Here is a 20,873-nt window from a genome sequence, read left to right on the forward strand (position 1 = left end):
GGCTTACATCTTAACACATGAATTAATTATTTTAAATCTTACAGTTGTTTCTGTGCATTTTAGTGCAAACAAAAGTACCTCTCTTTCACATGAAATTGTACATAATAATATTGAACACGAAAATAAAACCCAGACAGTGTTTTTGCATTTAAAGGCATACCACCCAAAATGAAACTTAACAATGTATTTTCTACAGGGTTACAATGAGATGATCTCTACATGGGGTTTAGTTTAGGCTGCATCATGAAATGATCTCTACATGGGGGTTAGTTTAGGCTGCATCATTAGATGATCTCTACATGGGGTTTAGTTACGGCTGCATCACGAGATGATCTCTACATGGGGTTTAGTTTAGGCTGCATCATGAGATGATCTCTACATGGGGTTTAGGCTGCATCATGAGATGACCTCTACATGGGGTTTAGGTTGCATCATGAGATGATCTCTACATGGGGTATAGTTTAGGCTGCATCATGAGATGACCTCTACATGGGGTTTAGGCTGCATCATGAGATGATCTCTACATGGGGTTTAGGCTGCATCATGAAATGATCTCTAGATGGGGTTTTAGGCTGCATCATGAGATGATCTCTACATGGGGTTTAGTTACGGCTGCATCATGAGATGATCTCTACATGGGGTTTAGTTTTGACAGTGACTGTATTCTTTGAAGAACAAACACATAGAAATACACACACACACACACACACACCTGTTTGTACAAGTAATTTTATTTTGATTTGCATACTTTTACATACTTAAAACCCATAGATTCATCTGAATTTCTTAATTTAAGAAAATATAATTGCATTGTAAAAAAACAAAAAAACTGAGTTTTGTACACTCATACAGTGATGACAGTGACAACCAACTATATGGACAAGTGTGTGTGTGTGTGTGTTTGTGTGTCTGTGTGTGTGGTGTGTGTGTGTGTGTGTTGTGCTCTTCTAAGTTAGAGGCTGCTTCCATGATATATTTCTCCCAAGACATTCTCTGCTGTGTGTGTGTGTGTGTGTGTGTGTGTGTGTGTGTGTGTGTGTGTGTTGGATCACATCCTCATGTCATGAGTTCCTGCCCCACAGACCCCATCCAGCTCAGGGCCGTGGCTCAACACTTCACTTGAACTTCACTGCTCCATGTTTAGTTCTGCAGGATAAAGGAGGGAAGAGGATCATCAATCAGTGTCCATGACAACCAAGAAACAGAATGACAGACAGAAAGAAAGACAAATATGAAAGAAAGAAATGGATGACAAGAGGAAAAGGGGGGAGAGGTGTGGGCTGATGCAGAAGGACACAACCAAACACAGACACACACACACACACACACACACACACACACACACACACACACACACACGAGGAGTAAAAGATGAGAAAGAACTTCAACACATTTCTGACACTTAACACATTTTAACCAACTAAGACTAAGGTTAGAATGAACGAGTGAAAGAGGTGGGTGAGGTGGTTGAAAGAGGGATTGACACAGAGGAAACAGAAGAGAGAAAGAAAAACTTAATATGAAAGAAATTAAAAGAGATGTCAGGGGGGTTGGAAAGAGAGAGAGAGAGAGAGAGAGACAGAGGCAAGGATGAAGGGACAGAAGATGGGGGATAAAAGGATGTTGGAAAGAAAGAGTGGGTGGGCAGGAAAAAGACAGGAAGAGAGAGAGAGAGAGAGAGAGGCAAGGATGAAGGGACAGAAGATGGGGGATAAAAGGATGTTGGAAAGAGAGGGTGGGCAGGAGGAAGGAGAAAGGGAGAGAGGGGGGGCAGGGTGGGCAAGAAGAAGGGAGAGAGAGAAAGAGAGAGAATGTGGGCAACAAGAAGGGAGAGAGAGAGAGAGAGAGAGAAGGTGGGCAAGAGAAAAAACAGTTATAACAGAAAACAGGTAGAGAGAAAGGGAGGGATGAAAGACAGGCATGTTACAGGATACAGGATATTTACTCACAGTAGATACTCCAGTTTACAGTGTGGGTCCTTCACTAGAGCACAGAGCGGCTCTACAGCTGATGCACTTATCTGGTCATTACTCATCAGGTGCAGCTGTGTGAGATTTGAGGAGGGAGACTTAAGAGCAGAGGCCAGATAGGAACAGCTCTTATCGCTCAGATCACAGCCCATCAGCCTGAAACAGAGTTAAACATCTGAATATTAATCACCAATCCTCTACTCTCTCACACACACACACACACACACACACACACACACACACACACACACACACACACTCCCTTCATCCCTCCCTCCCAGACTATCATCCCCCCTCCACCACCACACACGCACACACACACTAACACTCTCTCACCACCACCACCACCCTATACGTGTACACACTTTTCTCCCTCCATTCTCCCCCTCACTGTCACCCCCCCACCAACCACCACACACACACACACACGCACACACACACACACACACACACACACACACACACACACATACACACACACACACACACACACACACACACACACACACACACACACACACACACACACACACACACACACACACACACACACACACTACATGAAGCGATGCTTACGCTAGTTCCTCCAGTTTGCAGTTGTGATGACAAAGAGCAGAACATAAAAGTTTCACTCCTGAGTCCATCAGCTGATTGTGATTCAGGATCAGCAGTCTGAGATTTGATGAGTGTGATGTCTTCAGTGCAGAGGCCAGATAGGAACAGCTCTTATCGCTCAGACCACACTTATACAGCCTGAAACAGAGTTAAACATCTAAATATTAATCACCAATCCTCTACTCTCTCTCTCACTTTCACACACACACACACACACACACACACACACACACACATACACACACACACACACACACTCCCTTCAACCCTCCCTCCCTCACTCATCCCCCCTCCACCACCACACAGGCACATACACAAACACACTCTCACCACCACCATCCCCCCACACACACACTTTCCTCCCTCCACCCCTCCCTCACTCCCTCCCTCCCTCTCACCACACACACACACACACGCACACACGCACGCACACACGCACACTACATAAAGTGATGCTTACTGTAGTTTCTCCAGTTTGCAGTTGTGATGACAAAGAGCAGAACATAAAAGTTCCACTCCTGAGTCCAGCAGCTTATTATCACTCAGGTCCAGCACTCTGAGATTTGATGAGTGTGATGTCTTCAGTGCAGAGGCCAGATAGGAACAGCTCTTATCGCTCAGATCACAGCTACGCAGCCTGAAACAGAGTTAAACATCTGAATATTAATCACCAATCCTCTACTCTCTCACTCACACTACCACGCACGCACGCACGCACGCAGGCACGCACGCACACCCCTCCCTCCACTCCTACCTCCCTCACTCATCCCCCCTCCACCACCACACACACACACACACAAACACTCTCTCACCACCCCATACGTGTACACACTTTTCTCCCTCCATTCTCTCCCTCACTGTCACCCCCCCCCCACCAACCACCACACACACATACACACACACACACTACATGAAGTGATGCTTACCATAGTTCCTCCAGTTTGCAGTTTTGATGACAAAGAGCAGAGCATAAAATGTGCCCCCCCCCCCCCCCCCACACACTCTCACCCCCCCCCCCCCCCCACACACACACACTTTCCTCCCTCCACCCCTCCCTTCCTCTCACCCCACCACACATACACACACAGACAGACAGACAGACAGATAGACAGACACTACATGAAGTGGTGCTTACCGTAGTTCCTCCAGTTTGCAGTTGTGATGACAAAGAGCAGAACATAAAAGTTCCACTCCTGAGTCCAGCAGCTTATTGTCACTCAGGTGCAGCACTCTGAGATTTGATGAGTGTGATGTCTTCAGTGCAGAGGCCAGATAGGAACAGCTCTTATCACTCAGATTACAGCTAACCAGCCTGAAACAGAGTTAAACATCTGAATATTAATTACCAATCCTCTACTCTCTCACTCACTTTCACACACACACACACACACACACACACAGACTCCCCTCCCTCCACTCCTACCTCCCTCACTCATCCCCCCACTCCACCACCACACACTCACACACAAACACTCTCTCACCACCACCACCCCCCCATACGTGTACACACTTTTCTCCCTCCATTCTCTCCCTCACTGTCACCCCCAACAACCACCACACACACACACACACACACACACACACACACACACACACACTACATGAAGTGATGCTTACCATAGTTCCTCCAGTTTGCAGTTTTGATGACAAAGAGCAGAACATAAAATGTGCCCCCCCCCAAACACACACACACTCTCACCACCACCCCCCCACACACACACTTTCCTCCCTCCACTCCTCCTTCACACCCTCCCTTCCTTTCACCCCACCACACACACACACACACACACACACACACACACACTCTCTCTCTCTCACCACCACCACCATCCCCTCACACACACTTTCCTCCCTCCACTCTCTCACTCACTCTCACCCCTCCCCTACCACACACACACACTACATGAAGTGATGCTTACCGTAGTTCCTCCAGTTTGCAGTTGTGATGACAAAGAGCAGAACATAAAAGTTCCACTCCTGAGTCCAGCAGTTTATTGCCACTCAGGTGCAGCACGCTGAGATTTGATGAGTGTGATGTCTTCAGTGCAGAGGCCAGATAGGAACAGCTCTTATCACTCAGATTACAGTTATCCAGCCTGAAACAGAGTTAAACATCTGAATATTAATCACCAATCCTCTACTCTCTCACTCACTTTCACACACACACACACACACACACAAACACACACACACACACACAAAGACACACACACACACACACACACACACACAGGCACACGCATTCCCCTCCCTCCACCCCTACCTCCCTAACTAATCCCCAACACACACACACACACACACACACACACACACACACACTACCTGCTATCTCATCTCATCACCTCATCACCAACACTATAGGCCTAAAAAAAATGCATGCACGCGCACACACATACACACACACACACACACACACACACACACACACACACACACAAACACTCAACCTGCTACCTTTAACCTCATCATCATCACTACACACACATGCATACACACACACACACACACACACACACACACACACACACACACACACTTGTGCACACACACACACACACAAACTACCTGCTATCTCATTTCATCACCTCATCGGCAACACTACAACTAACTCAGCACTAGTAGAGTTGAATTCGCCTACTCTTACTGCAAAATATCTACTACAGAGCACTCTGTTTGGGGGGGCACAGTGACCTGTTTGGACGGGCCTGGACCCCTATGGCCCCCCCCTGACGCCGACGTTGAGACACACACACACACACACACACACACACACACACACACACATACACACACAAACACACACAGTGTTACCTACATAGCAGATGTGGATGTTGTGACCGCTGGCAGCAGCTTCTGAAGAACTTCATCTGGACTGAGCAGTTCAGTCTGATCTTTCTCTGGTGTCTTTATGTACTTCTGCAGGTCAAACTCAGCCAGCTGCTCTTCTGAAATCTGAAACTCAAATCTCTGAGTCCCCCATTTTCCTGGTGAGAGCATGTTTACATACAGAGTATCTGAGCTGCTTTTCTCCTCCACTACAGCATGGTGATTCAGCTCATTCAGACAGTAGAACAGGTTGATCCTTCTGTCTGAGCTACTCTGATCTCTGATCTTCTGTTTGATATGCTGGGCTGTTTGCTCTGAGCTATCTGATTGGCTACTGTTCTGTGGCAGTAGGTGCTTTAAGAGATTCTGATTGGACTCCAGTGAGAGGCCCAGAAGGAAGCGGAGGAAAAGGTCCAGGTGTCCGTTTTTACTCTGTAAGGCCAGGTCCACTGCAGTCTTGTGTAGGTCATAAAGTGTTGCAGCTCTGAACAGAGCAGAGAGCTGAGAGGTTTGCTGTTGGTCAGGCATGTTTCTCTGTCTGTTGCTGAAGCAGAGGAACACATACAGAGCTGCAAGAAACTCCTGGATGCTCAGATGCACAAAGCTGAACACCTTCCCCTGGTACAGCTCAGCCTCCTCTCTGAAGATCTGAGTACACACTCCTGAGTACACTGATGCTTCTGTGATGTCAATGCCACACTCTCTCAGGTCCTCCTCATAGAAGATCAGATTGCCTTTCTCCAGCTGTTGGAAAGCCAGTTTTCCCAGTTTGGAAATCACCTCTTCATCTGTCTCTTTTCTCTTTGTGTACTTGACATGTTTAATGCTTGTCTGAATGACCAGGAAGTGTGTGTACATTTGAGTCAGAGTCCTTGGCATTTCTACTTTGTCTGATTCTTTTGATGTTTTCTCTACAACAGTGGCTGAAATCCAGCAGAAGACTGGAATGTGACACATGATGTAGAGGCTCCTGGATGACTTCAGGTGTGTGATGGTTTTGCTGGACAGGTTCTCATCACTGATTCTCTTCCTGAAGTACTCCTCTTTCTGTGGGTCACTGAATCCCCTTATTTCTGTCACCTGGTCCACACACTCAGGAGGGATCTGATTGGCTGCTGCTGGTCGGGTGGTGATCCAGAGGAGAGCAGAAGGAAGCAGATTTCCCTTGATGAGGTTCGTTAGCAGCACGTCCACTGAGGCTGGCTTTGTCACATCACAACAGGTTGGGTTGGAGTGGAAATCTAGAGGAAGTCGACACTCATCCAGACCGTCAAAGATGAACATGACTCTGTGGTCTGAACTGGAGAAGACTCTGGGATCTTTGATTTCTGGGAAAAAGTGCTGAATAAGACCCACCAGACTGAGTTCCTTCTCCTTCATCAGGTTAAGCTCTCGGAAAAGAAGAGGAAATACGAGGTGGACATTTTGATTGGCTGTTCCTTCAGCCCAATCCAGACTAAACTTCTGCACTAAGACTGTTTTCCCAATGCCAGCCACTCCCTTTGTCAGCACTGTTCTGATGGGTTTGGATTGTCCAGATAAGGGTTTAAAGATGTCACTGCATTTGATTGGTGTCTCTTGTGCTGCTTCTCTCCAGGATGACCTCTCTATCTGTTTGACCTCATGTTCATCATTGACCTCTCCTCTTCCCCCCCCTGTGATGTAGAGGTCTGTGTAGATTTTATGGAGGAGTCTGGTGTCTTCCTGCTTTTGGATTCCCTCAATCAGACACTGAAACTTCTTCTGCAGGTGGGATTTGTGGATCTGCTGATATCTGTGTGTGAAAACAAGATTAAAAATCATTAAACATACATGTACTGCATGAGGCAGTGTAATTGTGATGTGGTTAGACACAATCACTCTCACTCACTCACTCACTCACTCACTCACTCACTCACTCACTCACTCACTCACTCACTCACTCACTCACTCTCTCTCTCTCTCTCTCTCTCTCTCTCTCTCTCTCTCTCTCTCTCTCTCTCTCTCTCTCTCTCTCTCTCTCTCTCTCTCTCTCTCTCTCCGTGTGCGGACGTGCGTGTGAGTGCTGGAGTGAATTGTGTGAGTGAAGTGGCCTCTTTGGCCTGTTTTTCAGACTTTCTATCTTTTGTACGTGATTTATTTGTGTTGTTGGTAGTTTATCTTTCTTTAAACTCTACAGACGCTGTGGATTGTTTTTAGTTTGCGTTAGTTTGCCCCCCGCGGAGTCGGCCACGGCTTCGGCTGGCAGCGTGGCTGCGGCGGGAAGAATGGAGTTTGAAACTTTAACGAGACAGCATGGTGTAAAGATACAATGTTCCGCAAGTGTTGAGGACTGTAGTCTTGCGATTGGTGATGTGGTGGGTCACGAAAATGTTAAATCAGCCTCGCGCATGAATAGCGCGGTTGTGGCTTTTATTGGTACGGTTGGGAAAGCTAGAGAGTTAATTGCGTCTGGCATTACTCTTAACAATGAACATATAGTTGTGCTTCCACTTGGTTCTCCCTCAAAGAAAGTTATTATCTCTAACGCTCCCCCCTTTATTAAAGATAGTGTGCTTGAAGGGATGTTGGGAGCGTATGGTCGGCTGGTTTCGTCCATAAAGATGATTCCCCTGGGGTGTAAGTCGCCACTCCTGAAACACGTTGTCTCGTTTAGGAGGCAGGTGTATATGGTGCTTAATAATCCTGATGAAGAGCTCAGCGTGACAATGAAACTCCGTGTTGGGGGTTTTGATTATATGGTGTTTGCATCGTCCGACAGTGTGTTGAAGTGTTTTAACTGTGGTCTGATGGGCAACTGCCCGCAAAGGAGTAGCTCCGCGGCTCGTCCACCAACAGTGGCTGAACCGAGTGCGTCCCCTCCAGCCGAGGCCAGTGTACCTGCGCCTGACGCTGCGGGAGGGAAAGCTGATCATAGTACTGACAGTTCAGAGGCAGATCTGATTACTCTGATTGCAGAGGTCCATGCGAGCGTCGCTGGTGGTTCCTCTATAGTTGAGCCGGAGGGGGTGACTGCAACAGTAAGTGAGATGATCACAAAGGAGTTGGCTGCTTTGAGTGAGCCTAAAACGACCGATAGGCCAGTTTTGGTTGAACGCATGGAGAACGCAGCCGAAGTTGCGGGCGCGCTTTCCTCAGTTCCTGTTCAAGACGTTGTGATGAGTGGGGATTTTAAGGTCCCGTTTAAAAGAAAAGTGGATGGCAATGGAAGTGGTACAGTCCCTAAAGCTAAGAAAGGTGATGTGGTTGCGGACGTTGATAGTGATGGCGAGTCTGTCTGCTCCGATGCCTCTGATTCTTCGCAGGGAGACTTAATCTCTCCTGAACTGCCGGTGCGTTATAAAGCGGAGGATATAAGTCGTTTTTTGGCGGATACGAAAGGGCAGCGTGATATTGAAGTTGAGCTTTATTTTCCTGACCGATTGCAGTTTATTAATGATGTATTGTGTTTGTTTAGAGAGCATGCCTTCACTGCGAAGGAGGCTGCGCGTCTCCGGAAATTTCTGACTAAACTTCGGAAAAAAGTTAGGGTGCAGCAGTCATCGTCACCAGCATCTCAATGATTGTGAATACGCTCACCATTGGCACTCTCAATGTAAATGGTGCCAGAGACAAATTGAAAAGGTTGACATTGATAGATTTTATTAATTTAAAAAAGGTGGATGTAATGATGGTTCAGGAAACGCATAGTGACAAAACGAATGAAGTTGACTGGAGGAAGGAATGGAATGGTCAGATTTTCTTTAGTCATGGTCCTCCGTTAGTGGGGGTGTGGCAATTTTGTTTTCCAGGGATTCTCTCCCTCTCTCCTGTCAAGTACAGGATTTGGTAGATGGGAGACTTCTGATGGTCAAAGCGGTTTTTGAAGACTATGCCTTGTTTTTTCTAAATGTTTATGCTCCCACAAATGGGGCTGACCGAGTTGTTTTTTTTAATAGGGTTAATGATGTGTTGGATGGTCTGGATTCAGAATCTCTCCTTTTTGTGGGGGGTGATTTTAATTGCACTGTGAATGACAAGCTGGACAGATCACCTAGAGCCTCATGCTCCCTCCCAGGCTGCAGTGATTCAACTGGTTAATTCCCATGATCTATGTGATGCCTGGAGAACCATGCATCAAGGGGTCAGGCAGTACACTTGGTCTCACAGCAGGGATAATTATATTTCCTTTGCCAGGTTGGATAGAATTTACACTATGAAGCATCATCTCAACACTGTAAAGTCATGTTACATTCTGCCAACGGGTTTTTCTGATCACTGTGCTGTGATTTGTAGTGTGTGTGTGAAGCCTTTTCGGCCTCGAAGTGCGTACTGGTGTTTTAACACTTCGCTACTTGAAGATCAGCACTTCAAGGATACCCTTATTTTCTTTTGGGAGACTTTTAGGAAGCAAAGGGCTGCTTTTTCCTCTTTGAGGAGTTGGTGGGATTATGGCAAGGTCCAGATCAGACTGTTTTGTCAGCAGTACACATTAGGGATGCAACGGTACAGTTTTGCCACGGTTCGGTTTGTATCACGGTTTTTGGGCCACGGTAACGGTTCGGTTTCAATATATCAATATTATCTTGGCTCTAGCATACAGGAGGCTATATTTGCCTTTTCTATTTCAAATCAACAATGTGCTTCTACTTACACTTGCAGAGAAAATATTAAATGCATAGCCTGACACAGATGAAGCAGAATCACAAAAATGTATTAAAAGAAAAGAACACCGTCATTGCCTTCTGTCATAAACAGGCAATGTTATCCATAGTGCAGTGCAGCATAAAGTAATGTGTAGTTATTTATTTAATAAACTCACTGTTCTTCACACATTTAAAGAAAATACTTAACTGTTATACACCCTCAAAAAAGTAGTGAACAATTCTGAAAATCTTCTCAAAATAATTGGTGAGGTAGTATTATGTGTAGTTTCAAATGGATATTTGATTTGGGAGTGCCTGCCCTGTCCTCTTTTATGAACGTAAAAAATGTAAACATAGACAAAAGTGCAGTGCAGCATTAAAAATATTAGAACAATGAAATGAACATTATTGCAACCTGTTGTCAGGGGGGGGGTGTGGGGGGGGGTGGCTGGGCAATATTCGAGAAGACAGTGCAAATTTGCCCACATCACAAAGTTACCTGTTTCCCTGTGTCTCTGTCGTTTGTATTAGTGTGTGTGTGCTGTTTGGTTGCATAGATCGTTATATCTATGACGCTATTAGACTAGCGATTGAACTTAAGCTCTATCTAAGATAAATTACTAGTGACCACCTCCCTCTGCCCGTACGCACTAGCATGTACACTAGTCTTGAAATACACTCGACCCTAGTTGAATGACATGTCAGCCTCCCCCATCTCCTATAACCTCCCATCCCTACAAATATTCCAGTAACCACTATCAAAAAGAGAATACACTCAGCTGTGTCGGCATCACGCTTTCTTAGGCTACTCTAGCGAGCAATCAACGCAGGGCAGAAACCACCGGTTACACTGTTACACACAGACTTTATAATGTGGCAAATTTTCGACCTTCTAAAGTGGCAAATTTGCGTCTTTACAAAGTATATATACGTGGCCCTAATACGCCGTCGTATTCGTTATGTCTTTGGGAATTATAGGAATATTGTTGTCGAAAGGCTGCAGCAATGGATGGTTGGGTTTTCGGTGGCAAACTAACTCTCCGTGCTGCTCCACTTAAGGTTACAGCCGGGTGATGAAGGCGCAAGTGGGCCGACATGTTGGATGTGTTACCTTTATTAGGTGATCGTTGTGAAGCAGTGCTTGCAATGCACACTGTGCTTTGTTTACTGACGGTCTTTTTGCCTTGTTCGTGGGCTACTTCAAATGTCGCCATGATCATGCAGCCGCCGGTAAAGTTTGTTTCTTCTCACATGACTCCTTCATTTGCATTTCAACGCGCTTATTGGCTCTCGGGAAATTCAGTAAAATTCTGATTGGTTGTTGCAAGGTTGACGAGAGGCAAGCTGAACAGTCAGAGAAAACGCATCCCCCGGGTCCTAAGCACTCCTCTCTATCGCTCCCAGGTTACGCGCGCGCAATAACCTTGTATTAAATAAAAAGTTTAATGTCGCGTATACCGAAATATTGCGGTTTAGGTGAGTCTATTGAACCGAACAGGCCAAACCGAACGGTTCAATAAATTATTGAAAACCGTTGCATCCCTAGTACACATCTAGTGTCACTAGGGCAATCGTCTCTTCTTTAAGGGTATTGGAGAATGACATCTTGGGGTTACAAGGATCACTGGCACGTACAAGTACTGATGGTTTTAAGCTCCTAGATGAGAAGAGGGGCAAGCTAACTGAACTACTTGGTGTCAGAGCGCAAGGGGCGTTGGTCCGCTCCCGTTTTCAGAGTGTCGCCCTGCTGGATGCTCCGACCAAGTTTTTCTTTAACTTGGAAAGGAAAAATGGTCAGAGTAGAATAATGCACACTTTGAGGTCTGACACAGGTCAGGAGCTGTCTGAGCCTGCTCAGATACGTAATTATGCAAGGTGTTTTTATTCCAAGCTGTATGACTGTGAATTGGGATCTATTGGGCCCTCACCCAATGGGTTTCTTGACGACCTGCCCAGAGTGCCTGACGAGTGTCATGAGGAGACAGACAAGGTTCTAACGCTTGATGAGCTTGATCAGGCGCTCATGAGCATGCAAAATGGCAAAGCTCCTGGTATTGACGGCTTACCGATTGAATTTTATAAGGGTTTCTGGACGAGTATTGGGGGGGACCTCCTTGCAGTGCTCCGTGAGAGCTTGGGGGAAGGATGCCTTCCCCTTAGCTGTCGCCGGGCGGTTATTACGTTATTGCCTAAAAAGGGTGACCTGCAGGAAATAGGCAACTGGCGCCCTGTCTCCTTGTTATGTTCTGACATGAAAATATTGTCCAAGGCTCTGGCTATGAGGCTGAAAAAAGTAATTGGCCATGTAGTACATTCAGATCAGTCCTACTGTATACCTGACCGCTCCATTTTTGATAATATAGCTGTAGTGAGAGACCTGATGACTGTTTCAAAAAAGTTGGGTATTAATGTTGGGCTGATCTCTTTGGATCAGCAAAAAGCTTTCGATCGTGTCGAACACGAGTATCTGTGGTCCGCTCTCGAGTCTTTTGGTTTTAGCCCTGTCCTTACAGCGATGGTCAAAGCTGTTTACTGTGACGTTGAAAGTATGTTGAAAATTAATGGAAGCTTGAGCGCGCCTTTCAAGGTTAAGAGGGGGGTCAGGCAGGGTTGCCCCATGTCAGGCATGTTGTACTCCATTGCAATTGAACCCCTGCTACATAAGTTACGTGCTGATCTGAGTGGTATCTCTTTACCTTTCTGTGCTGACCGTTTCTATTTGTCTGCTTATGCTGATGATGTAACTGTTTTTGTTAATGGAAAAAATGATATTAATGTGTTGGAAACTGTTGTGAATGATTTTAATCGTTTGTCATCTGCCAAAGTGAACTGGGGGAAAAGTGAAGCTATTTGGGTTGGGGAGGTGGAAAAAAGGTGTACTGGTTTGCCAGGTGGGTTGGTTTGGAAAAAAGAAGGGTTCAAATATCTGGGTGTGTACTTGGGTGATGATAACTTTGTTCAACAGAACTGGGATGGGGTTTTGGAAAAGGTTAAATGTCGTTTGGGGAAATGGAAGTGGTTGCTCCCCCAGTTATCCTATAGGGGGCGCACCCTCATAATCAATAACCTTGTGGCATCATCTTTATGGCACAAACTTGCATGTCTTGAACCCCCTGTTGGACTACTTGATAGCATTCAAAAGGAAGTGGTGAACTTTTTCTGGGACAAGCTACACTGGGTCCCTCAAGCGGTTCTTTTCCTATCAAAGACTGATGGAGGACAAGGACTCATAAACCTGGTGTGCAGGAAGGACACTTATCGATTACAGTTTATCCAGAGACTCCTCACGACCTCTTCTACACTGGCCTGGAGGTCACTGGCTCTGGGCATTTTACATGGCGTCTGTGACCTGGAACTGGACATTGCCCTTTTTCAACTGGATTCCAAGCAGCTTGCTCTTGAGGGGATGTCCCCTTTCTACAGAAGCCTTTTCAGGGTTTGGGGGATGTTTACTCATGAGTGGGCGGGTGGGCTATCTTCTGTGCATTGGTTGCTTGAGGAACCTCTTGTGTTGGGGTCACGCTTTGATGTATCATGTGTTTTTCCTGGTCTTAAAACTCTGCTCCTTTCAAAAAGAGTCTTGCAGCTCAGGCAAATTGTTAATGCAGTAGGATGTGACCTGCAGGATGCTCAGGCAGCAGCCTCTTACCTAGGAATAAGGTCTCAAAGGTACGCCAGGAAGTTCCTGGATAAACTAAATGGGGTCTTAAGCCACCAGGAGAAAAGTCTTCTGGTGGAGTATGCTAGGGGTAATGTGTTGTGCAATGATGAGGATGGGTTTCCTTTCACTAGACTCTCGCCGGCAATGCTTGAGTGTGGGTATACTAGCCCCTAGCTTGTGCTTGGGGAATGTGACACAATTGATTTACACACAGTTACTGGGAAGGTGGTGTATAAAAACCTGGTCAAAGTGTCTAATAAGGCTACTCTGAAAGGTAGAATGGATACGGTGTGGAGAGACAAGTTGGGCATTGAGGATAAAACTAAGCCGGTGTGGAGAGTTTTTTACAAGTCTCCTTTATCTAAGAGAACAGGTGATCTCCAATGGCGGATCTTACATGGGGCTGTTGCTGTAAATGCCATAGTATCTGTGATAAATCCAGCTGTAAGTGACACCTGTCCATTTTGTGCAGAAAGGGAGACACTTTTCCATTGTTTTATGGAGTGCGATAGGCTGGGTTCTTTATTTTGTCTACTGAGTCTTTTGCTTTTTTCTTTGGGAATAGTGTTCACCAGACAAGGTTTTATACTGGGGTTTTTTTATAACCAGAAGCACAGAGTGGAATGTGAACTCATTAATTTCATTGTTGGTCAGGCTAAACTGGCAATCTACATCAGCAGGAAAAACAAGGTTCAGCGGAACATGGGAGATGATGTAGTAGCTATCTTTAAGAACTTAGTCAAGTCTAGAATTCTTGTTGATTTTCATTTCTATCGGTTAACAAGAGATACTGAGTCTTTTGTGGAAAGGTGGTGCTCTGCTGGTGCCCTATGCTCTGTGACCAATGATGATCTTTCTTTTGTTTGTTTTTTGAATTGAGGGAATTGATGTTTTATTTTGCTGTTTTTGTTTTGTTTTGTGTTTTTGATTTGATGTATATGACTGATTTGTTAGTGGTGCTCTCAGTGGTTGTATAATAAAGCGTACTTAAAAATTCAATTCTCTCTCTCTCTCTCTCTCTCTCTCTCTCTCTCTCTCTCTCTCTCTCTCTCTCTCTCTCTCTCACTCACACACACACACACACACTCCTCACCTGGTAGCTCCATGGCTGGTGTGTTGTTCCTCAGAGAGACTGGTGTTAGAGGCAGCACCCCCCTCCTCAGGAGCAGATCTTACTCTAGAGAACAAGCAGAGAACAACCTCCATCACCACCTCAACTCATTACACTATTCATCACACACACACACACACACACACACACACACACACACACACACACACACACACACACACACGTCACCAACACACACACACAACACACACACACACACACACACACACACACACACACACACACACACACACACACGCACACACACACACACACACACACACACACACACACTCACACACACACACCTGTGTGTTTATTTTTGGTTCACCAATGCCATTCCTCTGATCTGTAGGATCAATATGTGGTGTGTGTGTGTGTGTGTGTGTGTGAGTGTGTGTGTGAGTGTGTGTGTGTGTGTGTGTGTGTGTGTGTGTGTGTGTGTGTGTGTGTGTGTGTGTGTGTGTGTGTGTGTGTGTGTGTGTGTGTGTGTGTGTGTGTGTGTGTGTCTCATTGTTGTCACTCCAACAATGCCAAAAATAGTTTTCCCCATAACAAAAAGATGAATGTGTGCATGAATCCTTGTAATGTGGTGATTCACTAGAAGGAAACAAATGAGCCTTTTATGCAAAGCCCTGTCCTACACAATATGACCGTGGCTCAGTCCTGCACATTCTCTACTCACAAATAAATCACCTTAATCAATCTGCTACTCCATCCCCTGCTGCAACTTTGATGTAAGTAAATGAGTGTGTGCATGTGTGCACTGCTAGCTTTTGTGTATGTGTGCTTCTCTGTCTGTGAGTTTTCGTGTGTGTGTGTGTGTGTGTGTGTGTGTGTGTGTGTGTGTGTCTGTGTGTGTGTGTGTGTGTGTGTGTGTGTATGTGTTTGATAGTGTTTGTGCGCGGGTGTGTTCGTGCATGCATGTGAGCTTAGTTCCATTCACAAAATACGAGACTGTTTGAATGGCGGTAGGCCTACTAAAATGTGTTGGGATGGCAGCATGCTGGAATAGGGGCATGCCGGAGTGGCAGCAACATGACAGACTGGCGACATCTAACCAAGAAGATCAGGCTACTGTCCGAAATGAACAAACCGTCACATTTAGTATTTTGGACAATGGATTTGTGGTTAGGGATGTAACGATGCATCGTGACACGAATAAAAATCGATACAAATGCGTGACGATTCGCACCGGTTGATAGAAAAAATGAATCGCGATGAGTCACGTGACTTATGTCACTAGGTACGGGGCACAGAACGAGGGAAGACGACGGTATGCAACAACTTTGAACTAGAGTGTGTGTGTCAGGGTTCGTATGGGTGCTTGAAATCCTTGAAAATGCTTGGATTTTAATGTGGTGTTTTCAAGGTTTGAAAAAGACATCATTTATTAAGTTGTTTTGTTTTTGCCACGCGTTCGCGTCCAGTTTGACGTGTCTGGATTTTCCGATAATGACAGCAATCTTGTGATGCTGATATTGACTTTTAATTTCTGCGCGTGTAAACTAGTCTAAGATAGGCTACTGTGCTTGAACGAAGTTAGCTGTGACAGACTAACCTACTGGTTTTCATCGTTTTAACCACAAAGCCTGTCGACCTTAGGTCTACTCAATTGTTTAGTTAACACCTTGTCATTTCGCGTTTGTCCCGCCGTTCACCTCCGTGCGCCCCATGTACATCAGAACATATGTCGGGATAGCCATCTCACTATGAGAAAACGTATGACGATAGTGCTAAGAGATTAACACGTTTGCATGCTTGGTAAACATCAGTCTTGCACATAATATTGAGCTGATTTTTTTAGTGGAAATGGCTTACTGTAGCATTGTGCTGATAGATGGAAAAAGTTGCCTATTTAAAGGCACAGTCTGAATTTTAATCCTAGCTCTCCATTTAGTGTGTGCACTTGAACAACTATAATGATGTAGCATATAACAGTGCTGCCCTACAAAGCAGAAAGGCAGTAACTGCATTTTTGGTCGAAAATTAGTTATTATAATTTTCATGACATTAAAGTTGTTATGAAGATTGAGTACCAAAAATAAGCTAATGTAAAGTAAAAAAAAAAATAAACCTCCAATAACTGCTACATTAACTACAACCATAAGGCTAAGCAACAGCATAACTTTAAAATGTTTTTTTTTTTTTCAGTTTGCACTCTGCATAGTTACTGCCTTTTTGCTTTGCAGGGCAGAGTAGGGCCTGCCATTTATTTTAAGAGAGGTGTAGGACGTAATACTTAGGAAGGAGAGGGAGTGGTGCAATTTGATTTTCTTTGGAGCAACCTCTTCAAACAGTATCAATATCAAAAAAAAAATCGTGATAAAATCGTATCGTGAACAAAAAATCGTGATCCATATCGAGTCGTGAGTTGAGTGTATCGTTACATCCCTATTCGTGGGTATTGAAGTGTAGCCTGTGAGCTTAGTTCCATTCTTTAAATAGCCTAGTTTAGCCTACACAAACACAGTCTGTGAGTCGACTTTCGTTACGACATGTCAGAGGCATAGCGGGCATAACGCAAGGATAATTGTCTCGTCGGATATTCATACAACTAACTCAGCACTAGTAGAGTTGAATTCGCCTACTCTTACTACAAAATATCTACTACAGAGCACTCTGTTTGGGGGGGCACAGTGACCTGTTTGGACAGACCTGGACCCCTATGCCCCCCCCCCCCCCCCCCCCATGTTGATGTGCAGGTGCGTGTGTCTTTGCGTAAGTGTGTGTGTGTGTGTTTATGCGTGTATGTATGTGTGCATGAGAAGGCTAATTCACACGAGAGTAACGGGTGAGCTGGTGGACACAGAGAAGCATAGAATGTAAATATGATACAATTTGATTCAATTTCAGGATCTTTTAAAAATGTCATACTTGATCCTACAGACAAGTGCACTAAAGGCCTCATCTCACTGCAACTTATAATGGCAGAGCAACGTATCAGAGAGTAATGGGTGTGTTTTTGACGCACTTTGCCCCAATCAGGCTCACAGGGTTAAAAGTAATGAGTAATGTAACCATTTGGAAAGCATTGATCTTACATGAAAGTATTTGTACAGTGTGTCTCCTGGGTAACATGTAGGTGCACCTGATCATGTTTTCAGACCTGAAGTAAGTGTGTGTGGGTCCTGGTTGAATTGATGTGGAATGACTGTGCACAAACAAACTGTTCTAGATCGGTCACACAAACTCACCCACACCATACCTTACTGTGTAGTAAACATACACACACACCGACACTAACAGACAGACAGACAGACAGACAGACAGCATTCTATAGCATGAAAACCAGAGGATCTTACTGTCCAGTAGAAGAGTCTCCTTCAGTAAAGGTGATTGGTCGACCCATGGACTCATCACTCTTCATGGACACACAGGTGGGTGTAGGGGAGGGAGGCCTCTGGTTAGAGATGGTGCCCCCCATCTTAGAGAGGATGAGAACTTCAATTACGACAATATTCCTGTCCGTACCCACATACACACACTCATACAAACTCATACACACACATACTAGGGCTGGAACAGTATTTAAAGCAATAAAACAAGTCTATGTTCTTGCAGCTCTGCAGTTAAATTTGTGACATTTACTGTTACAACTGTAGCTTATCAGACATAACATTCATGACTCCGTGCCAAATTCTTACAAGTCTATCGTATTAACTCACGCTTGAGCTGAGAACATAGAACAAGCGCTAAAATTGTGCTGCCAACCTTGTTTTGGATTTGACGACGAATCAGTTCACATATTTTGAACCGACGTATTTTTTGCGTCGAACAATTGATTATGTCGATGTGTCGTCCCAGCCCTAGTTAACATTAGGCGCGTTCAAGATGGCTGCGCAGCACAAAAACTGCGCAGCACAAGATGCACGTGGTTAAAAATCTGTCCACGATGGTCTAGATGGGTGTGTTTTCGACTCGGCAGTCGGTATCACATGGCCTCAACTTATCGCGGGAGCAAGGCGTGACCAGGCAGCTGCGGAGCAGCAGAGCAGCCGCTCTGGAGGTACTGCGGAGAGCAGCGGAGCCTAGACCCTGCCTTCATGACGTCAGGACTTTGCCCTAATTGGCTTTTACATCCCTGACGTATGTGCAGGTGTTTAGATGCCTCTTCATATCCACAAGGGTCCGTGCGGGTCCGTGCCTCGTGATTCGTCATATGGTCAAGTCTAGTCTACGGGAAGTAGAAAGTAGGCTCGTTTGCGATGAGCTGCGGCTGACTTAGGCTGGCTTCATACGTCAACGAGAGCTGCAGAGTCTTAGCAGGAGGGGCAACTATCACACGCAGACCTCGCGGGAGATATTGTGGGATTTTGTATTAAATATGCTATAACTTTCATTTTTACTCATTAAAATGAACATGATGACTGACAAAATAAATTGATATGATGTGTTTAAGGATAAGGATAAACAACTGTTGTCATACAGTTATAGGCCTGCATTGTAGCGCATTAATTAAATATCAAGTGTTTTCCGTGTGTATATATTTAACCAACAGCATAAAATAGCAGAATATCCACACGTTTTCAGTAAGCTAGCCTACCGCTGTTCCAGAAATCACAAATAAGAAGGTATCCCTTCGATTTCTGTTCATTTTAGCAGATTCTAACGTAAGGAGCAAAGATTCTAGAACAGAGCAAGATGGATCACAGGGATAAGCTGCAGCGTCGTCCCAGACGCTGATTTTAGTGCTGTTGGACTGATCCGTCTTTGTCCGCTCTAGAGTCTTTGGTAAGGAGGCAGAACGAGACACCTGTCATACCCGTCATGGGGAGATTCCTTCCAAACGGCCCTATCACAACTCTGAACTGACGTCATTGGGGTGGATTTCAGCCTGTGCAGTCGCTTAGAAGACAAATGTGCTGACTTAACTAAGAGGCATGTCTCCCGCGATATTTTAGGACATGTGACATGATGTCACGGTGGTAACTCCCACCGCGACTGCAAGAAGTCGGACATGATTTCTAACCAGTTTGCATTTTGTCTGTCCCAGTATGCACTGTGTTAAACCCAGCATGCATCACATCAAGTCAGATCTGCGCAGATTTTCGAGAGGTCAAATGCTATTGTACAACTTCATAGCAGCGTTTGTATCCCCTCCCCTGCTGCCACCGGCAGCTCTCGCTGCTGCAAGAGGTCATTTGGAGTTGAACTTGAACGCGCCTATTGTGCTGGTTCTCCTCTACTCTCCCATATGGAATGTTGTGATGGGGCATGATGGAACACTGAGCTCCTCAACACTCCAAAGGGCAGCTCTGCTGCTCCATCTTCTGATGACAGGCTATGTTTTGAAGTGCTGATTACAACACCTGGAAGACATGTCATTAGATGATCTCCAGATAGCCACATGACACAGAACCCAACATAACACTAAACCACTACAAATAAGTGGACACACAAAAAGTCCCAACTGAACTTGTCAAACCGGTGGAGACAAGTCTCGTCAATCCATGCCCAGATTGAGCAATGTTTCAGAGCAGTCACATGACCGGATCCATGCATTCTGATTGGATGAGCAGCCCAGTTCACTGGTTACATAATGATTCAAGAGGCCTTAGGGCTGTTCTACATGCCTGAGACCAACTTGAAATAAAAACATGTATTGGGCTTATAGGCAATGACCTTGATGCCTCAACAGTAAGGGACCTTCTTAGATATAAAACATGTATTGGGCTTATAGGCAATGCACTTGATGTCTCAACAGTAAGGGACCTTCTTAGATATAAAACATGTATTGGGCTTATAGGCAATGCACTTGATGTCTCAACAGTAAGGGACCTTCTTAGATATAAAACATGTATTGGGCTTATAGGCAATGCACTTGATGTCTCAACAGTAAGGGACCTTCTTAGATATAAAACATGTATTGGGCTTATAGGCAATGCACTTGATGTCTCAACAGTAGGGGACCTTCTTAGATATAAAACATGTATTGGGCTTATAGGCAATGCACTTGATGTCTCAACAGTAAGGGACCTTCTTAGATATAAAACATGTATTGGGCTTATAGGCAATGTGCTTGATGCCTCAACAGTAAGGGAACTTCTTAGGCTACTGTAGCCTACTTCAAGAATTCACAAATC

The 20,873-nt window shown here is 45.1% G+C and overlaps 1 protein-coding gene across 4 annotated transcripts in view; it reads right to left on the bottom strand.

The window, feature by feature from the left end:
* Nucleotides 1–743: 743 nt before the first annotated feature.
* Nucleotides 744–20,873, bottom strand: part of LOC134080637 (NACHT, LRR and PYD domains-containing protein 3-like) — a 37,423-nt gene continuing 17,293 nt past the window's right edge. For all 4 annotated transcript variants that reach the window (XM_062537193.1, XM_062537187.1, XM_062537178.1 and 1 more), the window contains 9 exons: nucleotides 18,093–18,214; nucleotides 14,770–14,853; nucleotides 5,401–7,185; nucleotides 4,505–4,681; nucleotides 3,721–3,897; nucleotides 3,046–3,222; nucleotides 2,547–2,723; nucleotides 1,950–2,126; nucleotides 744–1,146 (listed from right to left, as the gene is read on the bottom strand). In XM_062537193.1, coding sequence (XP_062393177.1) covers nucleotides 1,116–1,146; nucleotides 1,950–2,126; nucleotides 2,547–2,723; nucleotides 3,046–3,222; nucleotides 3,721–3,897; nucleotides 4,505–4,681; nucleotides 5,401–7,185; nucleotides 14,770–14,853; nucleotides 18,093–18,214 — 2,907 coding nt within the window. In that variant the 3' untranslated portion in view covers nucleotides 744–1,115. The remainder of the gene's footprint in view (nucleotides 1,147–1,949; nucleotides 2,127–2,546; nucleotides 2,724–3,045; nucleotides 3,223–3,720; nucleotides 3,898–4,504; nucleotides 4,682–5,400; nucleotides 7,186–14,769; nucleotides 14,854–18,092; nucleotides 18,215–20,873) is intronic.

This window comes from Sardina pilchardus, chromosome 1 (assembly GCF_963854185.1).
Source record: "Sardina pilchardus chromosome 1, fSarPil1.1, whole genome shotgun sequence".
Lineage (NCBI taxonomy): Eukaryota > Metazoa > Chordata > Actinopteri > Clupeiformes > Clupeidae > Sardina > Sardina pilchardus.